The sequence below is a fragment of the Rhinichthys klamathensis genome, unplaced genomic scaffold (assembly GCF_029890125.1).
Source record: "Rhinichthys klamathensis goyatoka isolate OS25496 unplaced genomic scaffold, OSU_Roscu_1.1 h1tg000973l_1, whole genome shotgun sequence".
NCBI lineage: Eukaryota > Metazoa > Chordata > Actinopteri > Cypriniformes > Leuciscidae > Rhinichthys > Rhinichthys klamathensis.
The window spans coordinates 164,219-186,781 of record NW_026607285.1 but is presented as its reverse complement, the minus strand read 5'-3'; the positions used below and the strand labels follow the sequence as shown (position 1 = coordinate 186,781).

The 22,563-nt window shown below is 36.0% G+C and overlaps 2 protein-coding genes across 2 annotated transcripts; one reads left to right on the top strand and one right to left on the bottom strand.

The window, feature by feature from the left end:
- Positions 1–6,711: 6,711 nt before the first annotated feature.
- On the bottom strand, positions 6,712–11,001 carry slx1b (SLX1 homolog B, structure-specific endonuclease subunit). The gene is made up of 5 exons (XM_056244408.1): positions 10,746–11,001; positions 10,578–10,629; positions 7,958–8,278; positions 7,639–7,854; positions 6,712–7,074 (listed from the first exon to the last, which is right to left on the bottom strand). The coding sequence occupies exons 1-5, from the start codon at positions 10,916–10,918 to the stop codon at positions 7,045–7,047; spliced, it is 792 nt and encodes a 263-aa protein (XP_056100383.1). The 5' UTR covers positions 10,919–11,001; the 3' UTR covers positions 6,712–7,044.
- A 1,394-nt stretch (positions 11,002–12,395) lies between these two features.
- On the top strand, positions 12,396–17,731 carry zgc:112271 (uncharacterized protein LOC553698 homolog). The gene is made up of 3 exons (XM_056244409.1): positions 12,396–12,552; positions 12,713–12,810; positions 17,381–17,731. The coding sequence occupies exons 1-3, from the start codon at positions 12,490–12,492 to the stop codon at positions 17,478–17,480; spliced, it is 261 nt and encodes an 86-aa protein (XP_056100384.1). The 5' UTR covers positions 12,396–12,489; the 3' UTR covers positions 17,481–17,731.
- Positions 17,732–22,563: the final 4,832 nt, after the last annotated feature.

Here is a 22,563-nt window from a genome sequence, read left to right as displayed (position 1 = left end):
CCGTTTGAAGGTATATTTATCCCCACTAAAGTGCATGAGACAAAGTAGCCATGAATACAAAGCTACAGAATATGATCAGGGGCTACGGCGTTACCTAAAGCACTCCTAGTACAAAGAGTGTTCAATAAATGTAGCCATAATTAATGATACCTGTTGCAGGAGTGTGTAAATATCTGTGAATATAAAAGAAAATGTGAGAAAGGTCTTTTAAACGTGTTTTTATTCTCTCTTTTCACCACTAGAGGGGGTTTAGTCCCTCTGCCATCTTAAATGTTGGACCACATTTAAATGCCATATCCTGCCATTTTCCAGTAGAATAACTTGGATCTACATTATACGTTCTCCATTTATTTATTTTGTAAATCTTTGTAAAACAAATATTTGTAACATTATGTCAAGCAAAGTGAAGGTAACACTCTGGATTATGTACAATATATCTTGTCTTCTGAATAGATCTCTTTGTCAGCGCTCAATAAAATAATAAAAACAGGTACATTTAACCCCATAAATTTCTCTTTCACAAAATCCTCATCTTCTCTTGAGTTTAAGGTGATAGTTTAACAAGCCTTCACCCTCTTAATGACCCGTAATAAATATGCTGTAGTTAGACTTGTCCGCAATGGTTTTATGTTAATATTCATTAAAAAAAAAAACTAAAAAAAACATCAGTTAGTGTTACATGCTCTTTGTTTGTTTATTCTGAATAAATAAATATGTTAATTGATGTACAGATATGTTGTATTCTAAGTTTCTATTTTTATAATTTATATATGATGAAGATAAATGTACATTTGTGTTTGAAACATTTATTGAAGGTGTTTGTGTGTGAACGGCTGTATGTGTGAATGCCTTGTGATGCTCTTTGGAATAAAATAAAATAAAAACTACCTCTCAAGGTGGTGTTTTTTTTATCCTTTTCAACAATTAAATGCTATATTAACACAAAAAAAAGATTGATATTGTTTGTAGAATAGCCAGCTGTTTATTTAATTTAAACATCCCATCATATTTCATTTTAATTAAACAGATTATTTGCTAGTTTAGCTCTGTAATAAGTGTGCAAATTTAAAAGTGACAGCGTTTAAGTCATTTGAGTTTATGCAATGCTTCACAGTCATCAGTTTATAAAAAATAAAAAAATGAATTGCATAAGAACTTTTTCTTTCTACAAAATTCACATAGGAATAGAGGAAAGAGTACATTTTAAAAATGCCTATGGTCTCAAAGAGAATGGGTTGATGAATATGAAAAAATAATAATAATGATTTTCCTGATTTACCTCATTTGAATGAACAAAAAGGTTGATCACGAAAGCCATCAGACTGAACAACTGTGAATAAATAGGCCTACTTATAACACTTCAACACTACTAATACTTCAAGTTCAATTTTTAAGTACTGTATTCTAATATGAATGTACTAGTATACATGTAAGTGTACTGTTTCAATACTACTTGGGACTAAATTGGCCCACTTTTTAGTGTAACAGTAGTAAACTTTGAGTACAAAACTAGTTTACAATTACAACTAGGTTTTTCGTTTTACTGCAAATGCACTATAAGTCAATTTAGCCTATAGGCCTATACTGATCATTTATTAGTCAAAGTAAACAGGGTGGAAACAGGGACATGCAGAATATATATAGAAAAAAAAATGATTTTGAGGTAAAAAAGTAAAAATGTGTAGCCAACTAAATTGCAGATACATTTTTTTACTTTTATTAGATGAATAGTTTCTTAGGCAATATGTGATGCATTGGCTGACAGGGGTGGGGTGGGTTGTAACACTTATTTAAAACATGTTACATCCCCTTACATACTAAGAATATTACTAAGAATGTTCTTGATTTTGATGTTTTTAAAGAATAGCGTAGGAAAGGAACACTGACAGAGGTGTCTCTGCCAGTGTTTTAAATAAAGTGGTTTGCATGGAGCAATTTAACAACTCATAGCCAAAGAAGGTTTGGGTGAAATGCGCCCTATGCAGTTTCTGGGCCCATCAAGCCTGCACTCCACGGTTACCAGCATCATTCATCTGTCAGCACTGTGACTCTGATTAAGAATAGACACACAGTCACACACACATTGACATGGTATTTTTTGTTAGACTTAAAGATGTACAAAGATGTTCTTTAATCTGGTACATTGTAGTGGTGTTTATTAATACCGTTAAGTTTTTTTAGTAGATTATTTTATCACACAGACATTTTTTTTGTTAGACCTAAAGATGTTATTTAATTAGGTACATTGTAGTAGCCTCGTGTTAAGTAGTGTGTTCTAGTAGACAAATTTAAACACACACACACACACACACACAGGAGTCAAACAGAGTAGAGAGGGAGAGAGAGAGATTGTTCTTTTATTTCAATAAATCTGTTTTTGAACAATATCATATGGTATGGCATCCATTTTTACTTTTTTTTTGTCTATTGTTACTAACTTACCCCAGCATGTGTTACAACCTACTCTGGTAGTAGTGGGGTAGGTTGTAACAAAGGAACACCACGTATTTGACATCAACTCACGAGGTCTGTGATATTCTTGTAGAGGGTTGAATTGGTCCAACAAATGTGGGTAGTTTGTATGAAAGTTTGAGAACTCAAGCTAAAAAATTCAGCGAGTTAGGCGCTGAAGCAAAACTTGTTACAACCATTCCCGGTGTCCCTACAATTGCTTAAATTTAGCTAATTTCTGGCCAATGATAACATTTAAAAGCTTAGTGTTTAGCCTTTTTGGGGCTTGGGCTTTTTCTTTCTTTCTTCTTCTGCAGTGTTCTTTTTTTGCCTGGCTAAGTGCAATTTCTGAGAAGTAGGCCTACATAAAAAGTAGACTGAAAGCAGGCATAGGGCCTACTATCTTGTATTTAGTCTAAAATATGTAGTCTATAATATCATGGCTACTTGAACAAGCTTATTTTTTTGTAAGGGTTATCAGACTACAAGAGACAATAAGAGAAACTATATAAGTATGTGGATGCTTTTCGGGTTATTCAGTATCGGGGCTGCTGTCAGCTGACTAACTGTTTTCAGATGTTCTTGAAGAACTCGATTTCGTAACGGGGAGGGACCTATTCATTTCAAAACAGAAGAGATAAAGCGTGGAGACAGTAAAGTTATTTTAAAACATCGCAAGTATTTTCGCAAGAATTTAGGCTGCCGCTTTAGGGGATCAGCAAAATGGCAGGTACGTTTATTTTCATATTTCTGCGAGTTATTTTTTCGCTTCACTTTGTTAGGAATGCTCCTGGAATTCATCCAAAAAGGACGGTTAGATGGTTTCCTCTACCTCTATAAAATTCACAGATTTATAGATGTATTTATGCTACTGAATTGAATCAAAACTAAATGAGTGTGGCGATTTAAGCTTTATCTTCGTGTTTATAAATGTGTGTATTAATCACTTTAATCATGAAACTGTCGTGTACAGATGAACCGCAGATAGAGTCAGGAGAAGATCGGAACCACGGAGAGATTTTGGACATCCGCTTTCAGAAAAACACCAATCATAAACAGAAATACCTGGAGGCTGAACCCAAAATACTAGGAGTAGGCCTACGTGTATACTTAACTTTACCACTGATAAACCTTTTATTCATGGATGTGAAGAATGATACAGGATAACTGTAGTAAACTTTTTTTGAGTAAGATTATCATTTTATAATGGTTTAGTGGAACAACAATTGCAAATTTGTGGTCATTGTGTTTTTTGTTTTGTGTTTTTACAGTACAACTGTCAGGCTTAAAAATGTTTTAATATAGCCTAATACAGCATGGTTAATTTTCGTAATTGTTTTTGTGGTTTATTACAGGTAACGCAGATTGCGTTGGCTGTGTTTTTAACATCTGTGACCTTGGTGTTACATGTAGATATCATATTTATATGGACAGGGAGTGGCATTATTACCTCCATGACTGTAAGTAGGCCTACACTTCACATTTAACAGAATCATTTCGTTTCGTTTATTTTTCCAATATATAAAAACCCTGTAGTCCCAGTTAGCCATTTGTTAGCAGCCTTCTTTTTCAAGGTAGGCCTAATAGGATTTTTCAGCAAAAATGTACAGGTAAAACTGTTCTGAAATGCAAAAAAAAATTAATTAAACAGCAAAAAAGTAACATGCTGTTATTGACACAATGCGGTTTTGGAGGGCCTCAAAGTGTACCCTGGACATGGTTTTGCTGAACATGGGATGTTATAAAGGAAACTGTGCCTTTCCAAATCCAATACAGCAGATCAGTCAGTCAGTAAAACTATTTTGAAACAAGGTCAACCTGAAAATGTGAAATAAGTGAGAAAAGTCAAGGGCTACAATTGGAATGTTTTCTATGGACACCATATATAATATGTCCTTGTCTTTCCCTTTTGTAGATAATTATCGCTGGAAGTCTGGCTATAGCTGCACAGAATCTTCATCTCCCAACTGTAAGTTTTCAGATCATAACGTTTTGCCAGACACATAAAAAAAACGTGTAGGCCTATTTGTCATAAGCAATTTTATTTAATTAAATAAGGAAAAATAAACTTTTGGTCACCAAGCATGCATAATTCCCTTGTTTTGGTGCATACAATAGCACTGTGTTTGCATTGTTTTATTTTCCCCAGCTGAAGGCCTGTTTAGGAATGCAGGTCGTGGCCGTTTTGGGCTGTGTGATCTGCCTTTTCTTGCACCTTAGTGATCCTTCCCATGCCTTATTATTTCATTGTTGGTCTAAAGAAGAATCCTCAAACCCAATATGTACACATTTAAAAGTAAGTAACAGCTAAATGTTAGTTCTCTTAATCCATGCTGATTTTTGAATTAGGTTAGTTTCCTAACTGATGAACTTTACTGTGAAGCTGCTTTGAAACAATCTGTATTGTATAATAAAGATCTTTTGACCCACAGATTGAAATTGACAATTACCTAGCATTACAAAAGCTGGTGTTGGCAGTCCATATTGCCCTTTCTGCCACTTTAGCTGCGTACTGCTGCAAGGTCATTCAGTGCTGCTCTCCCGTGTCTAGTGTGGTAAGACCCTGTGAAAACTCAAACTAGATCATGTTGTAAGATGCTGTTTTGAAAGATATGAAAACTCACTCATTGCGTTTTTACTTTTTTTCAGCCGGTAATCACGGTTAACAGACCTGCAGATCCTAGGTGAGGACAGTTTCACTGATAAGACCTTCAGAGCCTGGAGAAATATATATCCACAACATATAACCACTGTTTGTTCAACATGTGTATCAGAATTGAATGATAAGTTTTATGCATTTCAGGTATCTGTGAACAGTGTTGGGGATAAGTAACGCATTACAAGCAACTTGAGTTACGAAATCAGATTACCTTATTCAAGGAACTAGTAAAGTAGTGCATTACTTTTACATTAACAAAATACTATCTGAGTTACTTTTCAAAGAAGCTACGCAAGTTACTTTGTTTTACCATTTATTGACTGACACTTCTCCTGTCCTCATGTTGAGAGAAATCGGGAGTGAGGTGCAGAGGCATTGTGTGCGCTGTGTGAACATGATGGTTTTGTAGTCTAAATATAAGCAGGCATCATCTACTCATCTCACTTGCACAAAAGCAGATTCAGTTTTCCTCAAAATGAATAAAAACAGTGAAATGCAAACTGGCAGTAATTAAATGTTCAATAATACAAATATACTTTATGTGTTTAATCTTACTTTATTGCAATCCATAATGGCAGCACATCTGAAAGGTTTGTTTGAGCTGTACCCTCTACTGTACAGGCGTGAATTTGCATTTGCACTTTTGGTGTGAAATGGTCTTTATATTTGCCAAAGCTGTTTTTTTTATTATTATTAAAAAACAAACAAGCAAGAAAGCCCCGCACAGATGAGAAAAAGTAACTCAAAAGCAGGGGCGTAGAATTTAGTAGGGACGCTAGGGACGTGTCCCTACCAATATCCAGTGACACTGATATATCCATAGCATTAATTTCGATCAAAACTTAAAATATATTTAAATATTGATGTCCCCGTCCCCTCCAATTTCAAAATCAAACCCACGCCACTGCTCAAAAGTAATGTAACACATTGCTTTCCATGAAAAGTAACTCAGTACAATTAGTTATTTTGTAGGAAGCAATGCAATTATTCTTTTTAACCTTCACTAACAATTACTGTGAAATTACACTCAATATTTTATGAAACATATTTAGTTTAACATGTTTCCTAAAATTCCATCACTTTTTATAATTTAATTTAACTTTCTTTTAAATTCAGTATGAAATGTTTATTTTATACCCAACATATATAAAATCCTTTGAATTGAATCAACTTGTCAATTGAATGTACAGACAGATATCATTGAATTGTTATTGCTCCAGTGATGCCTTTATAATCTATATTGTGGGCACCATTGTTGACTTTAGTGCGTTTATGTCCCACCAATGGCACTGATCATCAGTATTACAAAAATTTTAATAATTGTGAGAACTGTTAAGACTGCTTTCAGACATTCTCCTTGTCTGCACAGGTAATCCCGCTTCAAACTCGCTATTATAACTACTCGATAATAAAAAGCTACTGAGCTGCAGTTTACACATTTCATTCTTCAGCCTTTATTCATTGCATCAATAATCATCCTCACAGCTTATAGATTCTTACCAATGCTCATCTGTTTCCATCTTGTATAACCATAAAACTAAAACATTTGTTTGAGTGATAATTCAACATTGCAACCAAGGAATAGGGAGAAAATAATGACACACACACACAATGATTTATTGTCCAATAAATATAACCACACATGATTTCAGATAAAAAAATAAACACATTTTAAAACTTCATGACTGAGCTTACACACAATGCTGTAACAATTATTATTGCTGAATTAAAATGTTTTATTTCATATTTTAAAATATGTCTGAAGATCCTTTTATTTCAAAAGGTCAACTGAGTTAAATGCATCATCTCATTCTGTGAATCCTTGTTAATTCCACATTTCTTAGAATGTACAGATGCCTTGACCTTAATGAGCTGTCATTATCCAGTCCAATGATTACTTCTCAAAATGCAGAAAAGGCTGTATCACATTTTCTTCACAACTGTAGTTCATCTGTCCAATGATTCTGTTTAAAAGAATAAAGAACAATTAGTGAGTTACATCAGTTCTTTAACTTGTCTCACTAAAAGCTGCAGCTTTCACTTCACTCCAAGTACAGTTTTTAATACCTTTAGCTGTCATGCATCACTATCTATATCTGACATCTCTATAAAATAACTGAAAATATGCTTGTAATAATAGTTCGTGGCCACATTCCTTTAATAGTGAATTAAAGGAATGGTTCACTTAAAAATGAAAATTCTGTCATAATTTACTCACCCTCAAGTTGTTTCGAACCTGTATGAATTTATTTTTTCTACAAAGTAAGATATTTTAAAGAATGTCGGTAACCAAGCAGTTGATGGACCCCATTGACTTCCATAGTAGGAAAAAAAAGACTATGGAAGTCAATGGGGTCCATCAACTGCTTGGTTTACCGACATTCTTCAAAATATATTCTTTTGTGTTCAGCAGAAAAAATAAATTCATACAGGCTTGAAACAACTTGAGGGTGAGTAAATTATGACAGAATTTTCATTTTTAAGTGAACTATTCCTTTAATACACTCTGATACCATATTAAAGCTGACCTGAGATGAGGACGAGGTAATTTCTTCCAAATCACCATAACAGCCGTTTTTATGGCGTATTAAACTCCCCCACAGCACAGAGTGATGACAGCCAGGACACTTTCCCTCGACAGGAAGTAGGTGGGAAGAGTCTGCCTTCAGAAACTGTTTAGCCAGGCAAATCAGATGACAAACCATATGACAGGAAGGGTGGAAACAAGAAAGTCTATCCACAGCCTGAAATCACCAGAAAAAGAAAAAAAAAGGATTGAGACAGTTATTCCTGCAACATTTTGGGCTGGTTTCTTTAAAACCACTTTGAAAGCAGAGTGAAACTAACCTTAACAAATACCCCACACAACACACACCGCTCCACCTGTCTCTCCTCTTGCTCCTCACACTTGTGCTGCGGTTTCCTCTTAGCACGAACACAGCCAAACGCTAGAGGAATGTGCAGAGGAGGCTGCAGCACAGGGGCAAAATCCATCCGGTACTCCTGCTTTAGCCAGCGCACAGTGAGGGGGAGTCGATTCCATGGCGCCACCCGAAGCATGTTTGACACCACACGCCAGTGGAACTGCAAACTGGACTCTTTACGGCTGCGCCGGGCAACATGGGACAGGCGACGAGAGGTGTGCGGATGCTGCCAAGCCCACTCAAACTAGCAGAGGAAAGATGATGGTTATTACTATAATGTGTCTGGATGTTTTACTGTTCAATTTGTCGTTTTCACTAAATTATTTTCATTACTCTTATACAATTATATGAATCAATCTGTTTGGACAATTTTTGTATTATTATTATTATTATTATGGTAACACTTTACAATAAGGTTCATAAGTTAACAAACTAATAATGAACTGCACTTATACAGTATTTATTAATCTTTGTTAATGTTAATTTCAATATTTACTAATACTTTATTAAAATCTTGAACTAACATGAACAAATAATGAACAGCTGGATTTTTATTAACTAACGTTAACAAAGATTAACAAATACCGTCACAAATGTATAGCTCATTGTTAGTTCATGTTAGTTACTAAATAAACGAATGTTAACTAATGAACCTTATTGTAAAGTGTTACCATTATTATTAATGCCACACTACCTAACTTTCGGCCCTTTGCCCTGTATAAACATAGTTTTGGTTGTTCTTCAACTGTGCTCCTCAGATGAATGTGGTTCGAGGCACCAGTGTACACACATCGATACAAATCATCTTATCAGAGCGGGTTTTAAATGATTAATTATCAATTTCTCTGGTTCGTTGTGACAACCAACTTTTAACTTCACGCAACCCACAGCTACTTTTCTGGCTCTGTCCGAGATGGAACACTTTATGTTTAATCTAGTCATTTTTGCTTATTGATATGGTTGAATTGAATCATCTATGGTCAGCAGCAAAGACAATAAAGTAAGATTAAATACATAAAGTATATTTGTATTATTTAGCCATTTTTGCGCACAATAAGTGACCTTGATGTACACTTTTGCCGAGGTGGCACTGATGTGAGCTCCGCAGCAGATTTCTACCCAACAGTCAAAGCACCATTACGTCACGAAAGTATGGACTCAAGAGTTGTGTCCGAAAATGTGACTGCTAAAAAAGTATGTCCTATATAGTATGAATGTAAACCACATTTACATCACCCGCCATGTTGCCCTTATCATGTGACTGACAGTCAGTTGCGTCGCTTCACTGAGGGGTGGTGATGGCGCAGTGGATAAGACACATGCCTTTGGTGTGAGAGACCCGGGTTCGAATCCACTGTGAGACACCAATGTGTCCCTGAGCAAGACACTTAACCCCTAGTTGCTCCAGAGGCGTGCGACCTCTGACATATATAGCAATTGTAAGTCGCTTTGGATAAAAGCGTCAGCTAAATGAATAAATGTAAATGTCACTGCCATTCATAAATCCTCTCCCGTGGCCTCATGGGATTGTAAAGTGCCCATCATATGCACACTTCAGAATCTCGTTGGAAACAGTAGGTCATTGGTACTTTTTGCATGGTCTTTTATGAGTACTTTGAATTCTGACATTCTTCTTTTGTCTCATACTGTTTTGGATGCAGCCAAGGTAAAAAAATGTTTTATTGTTTCTTTAGCTGATTAAGCTTGTGTTTGTGTGTTGGTGGGAAAGATCCACACTACGGAGCCGAGTTGGCGGTAACGCACAAATAAGCTGGATGTAAACCGCCGTTAAACAAGATAAAACGGGTGTGGACTCGGAACAAGAATGCGAAGGCTTAGGTTTTAATTTTGGACAGGGCCTTTCTGTCTACAGATATTACTCTGGCTGCATTTGTAGTCAAGAATGTACTTATTTTAAATAAGTACTTAAATTTCCAGCGCTAAAAAAGTATGTTCTCTATAGTATGAAGAATGTGTATTTTGTGAATGCAATCCGGACGTACTACATTCGCCATGTTGTCACTGACATGTGACCTATCAGCGTCAACGTCACTTCACTGTCATTCACAAATCCTCTCCCGTGGCCTCATGAGATAGTAAAGTGTCTATCATTCATATGCACACTTCAGAATCTCGCTGGAGGTAGTAGGTTAGTAGGTTATCCGGCCGGTACTTTTTGCCGACTCTTTTATGAGTACTGTGAATTCGGACATACTTCTTTTGTCACATACTGTTTTTCGCCTACTACATAGTATGTGATTGCGGAAGTATGTGATTGCGGACACAGCCTAGAATGCATGTATGCAATTTCCCGCAACATCAGTCCAAAGCACTTTAAACATATTAATCTTTATTATAGAGTATTTGGGTAAGGTAAAGGCTTGGTATGGAATAATTTTTCCCTGCACTCTCTAGTTAATAACATTGCTTTTGTCAAAAAGGTACATAGTGTAGCTTGTTTAAAGTAAGCATACAGAAGAGAATTTGGTACAAAGGGGAAATGAGAGACAAGATATAACACATAAACAGAATAGTATATTTACCCGAAGAGCTGCAATATCAGATGGAAAGCCATGGATGATAAGAACCATCTCCCTTAAAATGAATTAAAAAAACGTACATTTACTACAACAGAACCAGATCTACAGATCTCTGTTTAGAGATCTGGTCTTAATATGTTCGCCATGTGAAATGTTGAGCTGATATCTCACCACGGTCCTCTGCCACTGGTTCTCTTGGCTCCTCCGCGCTGCCGTCCTGCATTGTGTTGACCGATACGGCGCTCTGGGTTCACAGTGAAGCCAATATATATTCTACCCTTGAATTTCGGGTTAGTACAGTACAGCATATACACGCCATAGAAACTCTCCACCTCTACCACCATCCTGTTTTCTACAGTAGCTCAAACACCTTTGCAGAGAGAGGGCTAGTAACGCAGAGACTTTTCTTTCCAACTTATACATGTCATCTTTTACAGCACCTTTCAAGAGTTCCTTATCTCAAGCGATATAACTATATCCTATAATCCAACCTTCTTATTTAAAATCAATAAATATGGCATCATATTAAAGACTAAAAACGGAGTGCCTGTTCTTTTTCTTCTCTACTTGAATCATCAAAACATTCATATGTTTTGGTTTTGTGGCTCTTTCGTTTCAAACTAGCCCGTTAAAGATGTCCGTGTATGGCCTGACCAAATATACGATGCAGGAGTCACTTGTTAAACGAATAAAATATTAAGTTGAATGTGTGGTTATTCTTCACTTTATTAACAAGTAAAGATTTGACCTTCTGTATTGATTTAATTTGGTTTGATCATCTTCCAATATAATTATTTGGCTTTTCCGATCAAGCAAATGTAGAGAACACCAATAACAGCAAGGACCCCAAATTCGTGGCTTTGATTGGCCAGTTTGCATGCCTCTGGTAAACACTTCGATAAATCGATTGGTCATTTATTTTTAGGAGGCGTGGCCTCTGTAACATTCCAAGCCAAAATGGGTGTATTTATTACTAAGCTCCTCCTTTCTAAGGCATACCGGTAGTTACTGCATTTAGAAGCAGTGTTGCCAACTTAGCGCCTTTGTCGCTATTTTTAGCGACTTTTCAGACCCCTTCAGCGACATTTTTTCAAAAAAGCGACTAGCGACAATTTTAGCGACTTCTTGGACAAACCTCAGTAACCTCCAAATGTTGCCAGTACTGTCCTGCGAGCGCGAGGTCTTGCTTTCTCCCTGTCGTCACTCTCTCTAGCTGCGTCTCCCCTGTTCAGTGACTGGCTGAGAGGAGCGCACGGCCGCTGACAGACGCGAATGAGCAGTGTTTTTCTTCTTCTTCTTCTTGTTGTTTAATGGCGATTAACTCCTAAGGAGCATTATCGCCACCTACTGTGCTGGATGGAAAAAAGAGCAGTGTTTTTCCACGGACTTATCACTTATATGCTTTTCTTTTGTTTTATTTTTAAAGAATTTAGTTTGACCATTTTATTTTTATTTATTTTCTTGTGCTTATTACTTGTAACACTCACTATCACAGAGGTTAGTTCATCCGGTTCCCTAACTCTCTCAATTCAGATAATGTTCCACATACATAGGCCTATAAAAAATGTAATAATTCACTACTTGTTGTCTGACAACAACAAAAATAGGAAATGAGAACAGCTTTATTCGACATTCGGCTATATTATATTAAATAGAGCATTCATTTAGAGAGAAAATGCACTAGGCTGACAGAACGCAAGTCCGACGCGATGACGTAATTAATATGCTAATTGACGTATGACGTCATCTAGCGACATTTAGCGACTTTTAGGGAAGGCCTTAGCTACTTTCCTTTGAAAATAGTTGGCAACACTGTTTAGAAGACATCGACGCTGTCTACTGTAACTTACGTTGACACCATTAACCTTTATTAAAACGTCGTCGTCACCAAAGCTTATACTTTATCCCAGGAAATATGTCAGTCACCCCAGATCTGATTCGTGAAAAACTGATTGCGGAGATTGGTGCGATACACGTGGTATGTAACGTTAATAATAACTGCACAGCCAGATGAAGCTGGAATCAGAATGAATTACAGATCATACAATGTACATGTGCGATGTAAAACAGGCAGCGGGTGCTTTTTCACATTTCAACAGTAAATTAACGAAAATACGTAAACTCCTTTTTTCTTTCAGGATGTAGAAGACACGTCTCCCAATAGATGTGCTGCCAGTTTTAAAGTTCTTGTTGTATCCCCTCAGTTTGAAGGAAAAGCATTGTTGCAGAGACACAGGTGAGGCTACTACTTCTGCTCACGATTCCTTTGGACTAGAGCATCATTCATCCATAGAAAATACAAAAGACTGAAACCACAAGTAAAAATGCTTCTATTTTTCTCCTTTCTTAGTAGTGTTCATTTTTAATGTTCGCGTTATAATCTTAATTTCATTTTGAAATCTGAAAATAAAATGTCCCCCCCATTCGCTTTAATGACAGCAGAACTCCAGCTGCATGAACTACACAAGTTTGTGTAGCCTATAACCTGATGATCATGATTTGAGAATGATCCAAAGAGCATCTTGTGCTTCAGTGGACGAACGTGTGACTGTTTGTTCACATGATCAATGTCACAAATGTACATACATGATATTAGTAACTCAGAGGTACAGAATCTTATTCCTTTTATAATACTGTAACTTATGTTTGTTTTAATCGAAATCCTCCTGCTTTATAGTCAATTTTATTCATTAAAGCTCATCTCTTTTTTTCACCAAAATGTATGATATATTCCTGAGTAAAAATCCATGATCCATGAATATGCATATTAGTCCCTGCCTCCACTCAGAATTCCTGATCCACTCGGTCAACATTATCGTAGTAAATGCTGCACAATGGCAAGTAGAAATACTGGTTTAATTCAGCCATAAATGTTTGAACCAGAAACTGATTCAGAAGAAGGGAAAGAGTTAATTATACAGGCTCGAATACAAGTTGATGTATCAGAATGGTAATGCGTTTTATGTATGAATTCATGTATCACTCTCTACAACGTTGGACACATAACGGTAATTAATTAAAAAAAAAAAATACTGCAGTTTTAAGGAGAAAATACTCAGAAATGTTGTTGACTTATGAATGTGCACATGATTTGTTTAAAGTATATTAAAAACACCACATTAGACATAAACAACATTTAAAACTTGATTTTTACCACAGGGAGTCTTTACATTTTTGATCCCAGATTTTCAGTGTGGTTTTTGGACCTCTCTTTACGAATTAATATAAAAAGTTAAATGTGTGCACATGATTAATGCCTGTTTCATTTATTAATGAACAAAAATGTCTAATCACTATGTGAATTTCATCTCTCAAGTTAAAGGTGCAGTACGTGATTTCTGAGAAACATTGTTGAACACGACCCAAACAAACACATTTCATTGCTCCACCCCCAAAATGCATAAACATGCAATACAAGAGTGGATGTCTCTTTATAGTAACTGAAGTAAATAATAATGAGAAATAAAGCGAAGATAAGGAACGACAATGAAGGACAAAAAAATAACAAACAGTACAAGCAAGAGTTTGCTGTTAGTCGCCAGCAGCACACCAGCTCTAGACAAATAATTACACTCAAAACTGTCCTGTTACCAGGAGTGGCCCCTACTAAGGATTTTCATTGTCGAATCAGAATCGTCAAGTCTTGCCTGTAGTCGACTAATAGTCGAATCGTGTGTGGGGTTGGGGAGGGACTTTAACATTTTAAAGCCGCGATGTACAGAACATCCCACAAAGATATAGAAGAAAATGTATAAAAACATTTCGGATCAATAAAACTAAGAAATAACAAATAACTGCAGAAAGGCCACACTGCAGACATGATTTGCATTTCACATGCAAATCAAATTAAATCGGCTAAATTGCCTGTGCGAGCAGGCTCTAAGTAGCCTACAACGCAAAACATCGATATGTACCGAAAAATAATCAATTAATTTACAGAATTAAATTAGAACAGAATATACCTTTACAATAAAAAAAGACAAAACAAAATAAGTCAGAATCAAGTCCCAAAATGCAGAACAAATGTGTGCAAAATGCCTAAAGTGCAGGTGAACGTATTCAAAACACAAGCCACAATTAGTTAAATTAGATAACCCTGAGTTAAATAAAAGAAAAATAAAAGAAATGATTGAAATAACGAAAGTATAGCCAGAATGGTCAACTTTGTCTTTTTAACTGCAGAAACAACAATTAAACGCTAAACTGGAGTGGCAGTATTTTTTAGCTAAACCTGTTCACAGCGCCCACAAATCAAATTAGAACCGGCTGAAATGTTTTGAAATTACTTGTACCTTACCTGATCGATAGAAAAATCCAGTTTTTCACTCTGCCTGTGTTTGTTTGAGTCTTTTCAAATTGTGTGCATGTTTTGGTATGCTCTGGATCGGCATATATGACTGTATGTTCCAGGTCCTGCCAATATCCACCAAACTTCCTTTTGTGTACATAGAAAAAGTCTGAGTTCAGCTCATGAAAAATGGGGGCAAAAACAAAAGTGTTACGTTTATAATTTTGTTCAGTGTAGTATGGTTTCTTAATAAGGTATGTACTGTGTACATGCATTAAGCCACGTAAAAGTGCCCTTTAACGTTTTAAAAGTTTTTTTTTTTTCACGTTTGAATGTCCCAAGGAAAACCAACTTGTTAACGTTGGCCGGCAGAAGTGTGATCATGTGATCATTTTCCTGATGCTAAATCCAGCCTTGGAGAATGTTTTTTCTGATTGTGTGCATCCACACTTTAGATTTTCTTATCCCAGACATTGTTAAACATTTAAATCCCTACCGCCAAGATGCTGATCTGTCAGTCAAGGATCATGGAAAGTGAAACTTAAATCTGTCATGGGGTGTTTGGATTTATTCACGCACAGTAAAAATATTTATTAAAAGATTCTTTTTTTGTGTACATTTTTATTTACAGCATTATCATAATAGGCGGTATATTACCGTATTGACAGAAAACCAGTAGTTAGATGTTAAATCAGACATTGAGTATCCCCATATAGCCAAAATCGTGAAACATGGCAAAACCAATGTTACTCGCGTATAGAGCAGAAACAACGAAAACCTCGGCGTCCGTTTTCAGGCCACCCCGTTTAGCTCTCTCCAGCACTGAAAAACTTTTCTAATATTAACGCTGGTCCTAAAGCTCTTACATGATCATAACCTTTCTTTTCCCAGTGACCTTTTTTTCTTTTGTAATGTCTCTCAGCCATCTCTCTTTCTACAGTCTTTCTTCAAATCTCCCTCTTGCTCACTCTCTCTCCTCCCCCATCATGAGTGTTTACACCCCTACTGCTGATCGGCTACAAGTGTATTCTGGTGCTCGGTTCGATCCACTTTCAACAGTGTTCCTCAGAAATCACTTACTGCACCTTTTACAGTAAGTTATTTGCAGTGCAGTCAATTTAACACAATATAGAAGGGCAGTTGCATAAGAAAGATCAGTTAATGTTGACATTTGTTGATAATATTAACATAAATAAATGTGGCCCTTGTTATTTAATCACTCATTTTATTACATTTTATTGATATGCGGCAAGCAGGTTGCATTTCATATCAGTAGTGGATATTGCCATTTAAAGCTGCAGTCTGCAGTTTTTCCACTTTGTCGCCATCTCTGTTTGAAATCTGAAATTGCAGTTATTCGCGAATTATTAACTCTATGTGAGTTGTAGTTCGACACCGCACAGCGCGGATGAACACAATGTTTGAGGAGAGTGTGCAGCTGTCAATCACCGCGCCGGTGTGGATACTGGCATTCAGAATCACAGATTATTCTTTTTGGAAGTATGACCAACATAATAATTTTCACCGGAAAATGTCATCTGAACAAGTAAGAAACATCCACTTTTGTTCTGGTTCTGACATTGCAGTAAATCGCGCTGATTAAATCTAACAATCGCTTATCATATCACGCAAAACCGTGCAAATTATACTTTGTTCTCAAATTGTCAATGTTAACAACGTCAGCATTGCATGACTACATGTAATGTCCTTCCGATATGTATCCTTGTTTTCGCATGGGTCCGGTTGCAGTCTCTTTTTTTCTGTAGCCACGCCGAAGTCCGAACGAAGTCTATTGCATTTTACAGCGGGTGAATCTGTTGTCACTGGTGATTGTCGTTTGAACCTTTCTGGATCCGCCATCAAATTGATAAGTTTAATTATATCAAGTGCTGTGAGAAAAGGCTATAAATCTCCACATCCACCATCCTCACATGCAAACTAGCTTATACTAGCCGAGACTCCTTCTTTATGTGTACAGATGTGACGTAATGACGCAAAGACATGCTCGAATCTCCCGCGGAAATCCACCAGTACCACTGGACTTAAAAACATTATTACAAGCTTACCGCTTTGAATCGAGCTAAGGCAAGCAGATAGTTTTGAACACTGGCTGGTTATGTATTTTCTCAAATATGTATTTTGGATTTTTTTTAACCCCAAAAAAGCTACGGACTGCAGCTTTAAGAAAACAATTGGGATGTTGTTTCAGCCAAGTACGGGACACCTGAAAATGGAAATAAAAATGGTTTGATGGAATCAATGATGCTGTCAGTGGAGAGTGTTGTGCAAAGGTCATGTGTCCCAGCTGTCTGAGAGTGCCTCAGACACGGACGCAGATGTGCAGGCTTAGCAGAATGATCTGGGTCTTTTTACAGGACCAAGTCATGTGGAAGAGTATTGTCTTTAGAGAGGATGGATCTGTGAAGGCAAGCTGTGAGGAACAGGCATGCTGGGATCAATAGACTTACTGACCTCATGTGATGTTTTTATAAATGTCTGTGTTTATGTTTGTTGTTAGGCTGGTGAATAATTGCCTTGCCGAGGAGCTGAAAGAGATCCATGCATTCGAGCAGAAAACGTTGACACCAGAGCAGTGGGAGAAACAGAAACCACAATGACACGTACAGACACGCTCAAAACTCATTCACGGAGCCATCAAATAAAACAGCAGGGACTTTTTTATTTGTTGATACTTCCATTATTCCCCTCAAAGTAGAATCATACCAATGTAATGGAAATCAGTTGATTTGTATTTATAAAGTGATTAGGCTATGCTTCAAATTTTTGTCACTAATGCAAAACATTATGTGCTATACAAGGGATCTTTGAAATGTAGTTTGCTGACAATAAAGAACATTTCTGAACAGAATTTGTAGGTAGTTGTCAGTTTGTTAATGTGTGATGACATATTTTCAGAGTGAAAGCTGCTAAAGGCTTAGACCTTTAAGGATGGCTCATACAGAATGTTTTGATTTAGAAAATATGGCCACCAACAAAACAATCAATACTGTTAATTTCACTTTGCTTTTGAAATAATCAAAATAAATTTTCCTAATCCCTTAGTATCTGATTTTTCCCCCTGATTAGCTTTAATGACAGTAGAACTTCAGCTGCATGAACTCCACAATTTTGTCTAGCCTGTAACCTGATGATCATGATTTAAGAATGATCCAAAGAGCATCTTGAGCTCATATGATCAATGTACATATGATATTAGTAACTGAGATAGAATCTTATTTTTGGTTTGATTTAATTGAAATTCTAAACGTTGTGGACTTTTTATAAGTTACATTTCTATCATTTCTGTCTTTTTGGAGTGAAAGATGCCAAAGGTTTAAACTTTAAAGGATTGCTCAGACAGAATGTTTTGATACAGAAAATATGGCCACCAATTTCACTTTGTTCAGAAACCCATAATATACTATATATGTAATAAAAGTTCACTTTGAAAGCTCTGAAATCTAAAAACTATATTAGTCTGTTTTGATTCTTTACCTCAGTTCAGCTGGAATTTACCAAAGTAACACATTTATCCTGTCAGAACATAAATGAATGCTGACCACGGCTGGCAAACAATATTTTCAACTTACAACCGATATTTTAGTATGTTCCTCACACAAAGACACATACTTGTAGGTGCATGTCCCCATCAACTTTCACTGTATCAAAAATGACAGCATGAACATTTTTCAAAACTTCTCCTTTTTTGTCCCACAGAGCAAAGTAAATAATTTGAGTGTAAAATAACGTGAGGGTGAGGAAATGACAGCTTTTTAACTTTTTGTTGAACTATCCCGAGGCTCCCTGTTCTCCAGATTTTATAAGTTGGACAAATACCATTGAGAACCAAGGACAAATTTTGATTATTGCAACGAATAACCTTTGAGGCTCATGGTAACGAAGTCTTACAGTACCAAGGCAATTAATGCACACTTTAAGTGCTTTCCAAACATAAAAATATGCTTTGGTTATTATGGAAACCTGTCATTGATTCAGGAATAGACATAACCTTTTATGTTCAGACGGATAACGTGTGATTAATGACAGCATTGCAAGAGCAAATGTTTTATTCATGAAGCTAAAAGCATGTACGATTTGTGCTGAAGCTGAGGGGCAGACGGGCCTCCTGCTGTCTGATATAAAGACAACAGACTACAGCAGGCGTTCAGTGCACTTTCTCACACAGTCTGCTCGCACTTACATGTGTCTGACAGTAAAATTACAGTGAAATCAGTATTTAACATGCTGTTCTGTCACTATACAAGCACAGAAAAGAAATCTCGTTGCATGACAATAAAAGTGAAACAAATGTGACTGCTCATTAGCATGTGCAAGTTTGTCGTTGAAAATTTATTTTACATGCAAAATTTCACTCAAAGCCACTTTGTAACTTTGTCACTGCAATGTGAAAGAGCCATTTCTTTTAATCACAAGATCTCAAAATATCAGCACTTCACACCATTTACACACACAAAATGGTTTAAAAGTTGTCACAATGGTGGCTGGCTCCCTTTTAATGGGTACATACTATTTCGGTACTATAAATTTGAGGTAATAATACGTACCTTTAAGATACCAGAATGCATTACACCATTTTTTTCTCTCTCTATGTAAGAGTGAGGTAATAACATACATGGGAAACTGGAAATGTATTTTGTAAGGTGCATGCTATTGGAAGGAAAACTGGAAAACTGAAATTGGTTATGAAAGACCAACATTCAGATCGTGACAGGCGGACCTGCATAGCTGGCAGAATTCAGAAGCGTTCATTGAGTTTGCAGTCAGTCTGAAATATGTGAGATAAACCGTGTGACTCTTTTGTTGTCGTTTGGGTCTGTAGCGTCTGATGTCCAGGCCATGAATCACACTGAGACAACTAGTCTCTAGCCAGTGTCTAAACACTGATGATTTCATAAAGGTACCAAGGGCACCACCAGTTACATTCTGCAGCAGATACACAATAGATTTAAATTCATAATAAAATCTAGTCTTTGCGATTTTTTTTTTACAGAAATGCACAGGCACTCACAAACTGAGAAAATCGACACTGCGCTAAATAAAAGTGAATTAACAAAATAAATGCGCATACACATCTTTTACCTTTTCTCATGGTTTAGGTACTCCCACAATATCTCACCAGCTGTTCAGTCAGAGGTCCGATCTAGAAAGCGCTCTCGGTCTAAAGCACAGACAGTATGGCATTCCTCTCAAATCCGGGTAAAGGATTTTTAAGCCAAACTCGGTCTGGCACCAGTCTGACTGTTTTGGGGAAAGTTACTTTTAAATGTAATGCGTTACAATATTATGTTACTTTCTAAACAAGTAACTAATTGCGCTACTTAATGACTTTTTATGTTTTTTTTAATGATATTAAAAAAAGTTTCATTTTTGGAAAATGTAAAGGCCCTTTAACACCAAAAGTGAAATGAACAATAAGCCTCAGGCTGAAGGAAATGCAAATGCATGCCTGTACAGTGAAGAGGGCAGAGCTGAAACAAATCTTTCAGCCGTGCTGAAGAAGAACTGCAAAAGAATAGGACGCAGAAGAAAAAGGTTCAACACTTCATGGAAACACAAATGTGATGTGCATCTAAAGTCATTTTTGCTGTTGGCATGGTTAAATTGGATCATTGAAGGTCAGCAGCAAAGACACTGGGTAATAAAGTAAGATTCAATACATAAAGTATATTTGTGTAATTTAATTATTGCAGGTTTTCGTAATATTCTGAGTTTGCATTTCACTGTTTTTAAGCATTTTGAGGAATAGTGAATCTGTTAAAGTACAACATCATGTTTACACAGTGCACCTCACTCCTGATTTCTCTCACCATGGGACAGGAGAGTTATCATATATACTGTATATATAATATACGCCTCCACATCAATGGTACCTTCACACATATGCAAGTCACCCATGCCATTTACATGGATGCATCCCCATACCATGACAGATGTTTGCTTTTGCACCTGCCATGAAAGTCTGGATGGTCCTTTTCATCTTTGGGACTGAGAACTCGAATTCAGTTTTCCCAAAAAAGTACTCCTGCATATATACATATATACAGTGTTGGGAAGTAACTAGTTACATGTAACTGAGTTACGCAATTTAATTAACAAATAAATGTAACTACAATCAGGGACAGTTACTGAGAAAGAAATGTGTAATTAAATGACCGTTACTTATACATCTACATCTGAATATTTTCTGTAAAAAGTTAGGATATGTTGAATAATATAAATTTGTTGCTTTGCCTGTTTTTGATTTGCACAATGCCTCCTGCCATTTAAAGGCTGTTTAGTAAAGCGATGCTAAACGATGCTTTTGATTATTTCTCGTTTGATTTTGCAGCTCACCACGTTTGCCAATTAGTTGCCACTATGGCGAGTGATAAAAATGAGTACCAATGTCGGAAATAAGAAAAGTAATCAAAAAGTAATGCAATGTAATCCGTTACATTACTTTAATAAGGTAATTGAATAGTTACACTACTTATTACATTTTAAATAGGGTAACTTGTAATCTGTGACCTATTTCTAAAGTAACCTTCCAACACTGTGTATATATATATATATATATATATATATTAGGGCTGTCAAATGATTAATCGTGATTAATCACATCCAAAATAAAAGTTTTTTTTTACATAATATATGTGGGTGCACTGTGTATAATTATTATATATATATAAATACACACACATGCTTGTATATATTTAAGAAATATTTTCATGTATATACTGTATATAGATTTATATATAATTTATATTATATATAAATATTTTATATATAAATACTATTTTTTTCTTAAATATACATGCATGTGTGTGTATTTATATATATATAAAATAATTATACACAGTGAACCCACATATATTATGTAAAAAAACCTTTTATTTTGGATGTGTTTAATCACGATTAATCATTTGACAGCCCTAATATATATATATATATATATATATATATATATATATATAGAGAGAGAGAGAGAGAGAGAGAGAGAGAGAGAGAGAGAGAGAGAGAGAGAGAGAGAGAGAGAAAAATATAGCCTAAATATAACTATGTAATATTTTACTTTACTCGTTACTTGAAAAAAGTAATCTGACTACATGACTCATGTTAGTTGATATGCGTTACCCTAAACACTGCCAGTGACCTACTGACCACTGGATTCATAAGAATTGTGGGCATTTGGACAGGTTGAAAGCACAACTAAGAAAATAAAATGTGTTCTCTACCCTGGTTCCTCTTCTGTGTCATGACGCAGCAGCTTTTTACTGGTGGGTGTGATGGTACATGTCACAGTCACACATGCTCTCACCTACAACCGAGCAATTCTATATTTAAAAAAATAACATTTCATAATTTAATAATCAGTGTAAGTGACAGTGTAAAGCTGATAAATTAATAAAATAATCATGAGCAAACTAAAATAGAATTTGAACTTAATTTTCAGAAGTGACTAATACTATTGTAAAAGAACCAAGCAAGATACAGTGAATGTGAGTTCCAGTCTATCTTGGATTGTGGAGATGAATGGAAGGAAGATCTGAGTTAAAAAGGCACAGAGGAGGAGAGGAAGGCTTACATGTGACTCAACAGGATAGCGGATTCCTGTCACTAATATTTCAAATGTTCAATATTTCTTTACCACATTTTCCTGTGGTATGTGATTTTTGAAAGACAACTCTTATGCATACTATA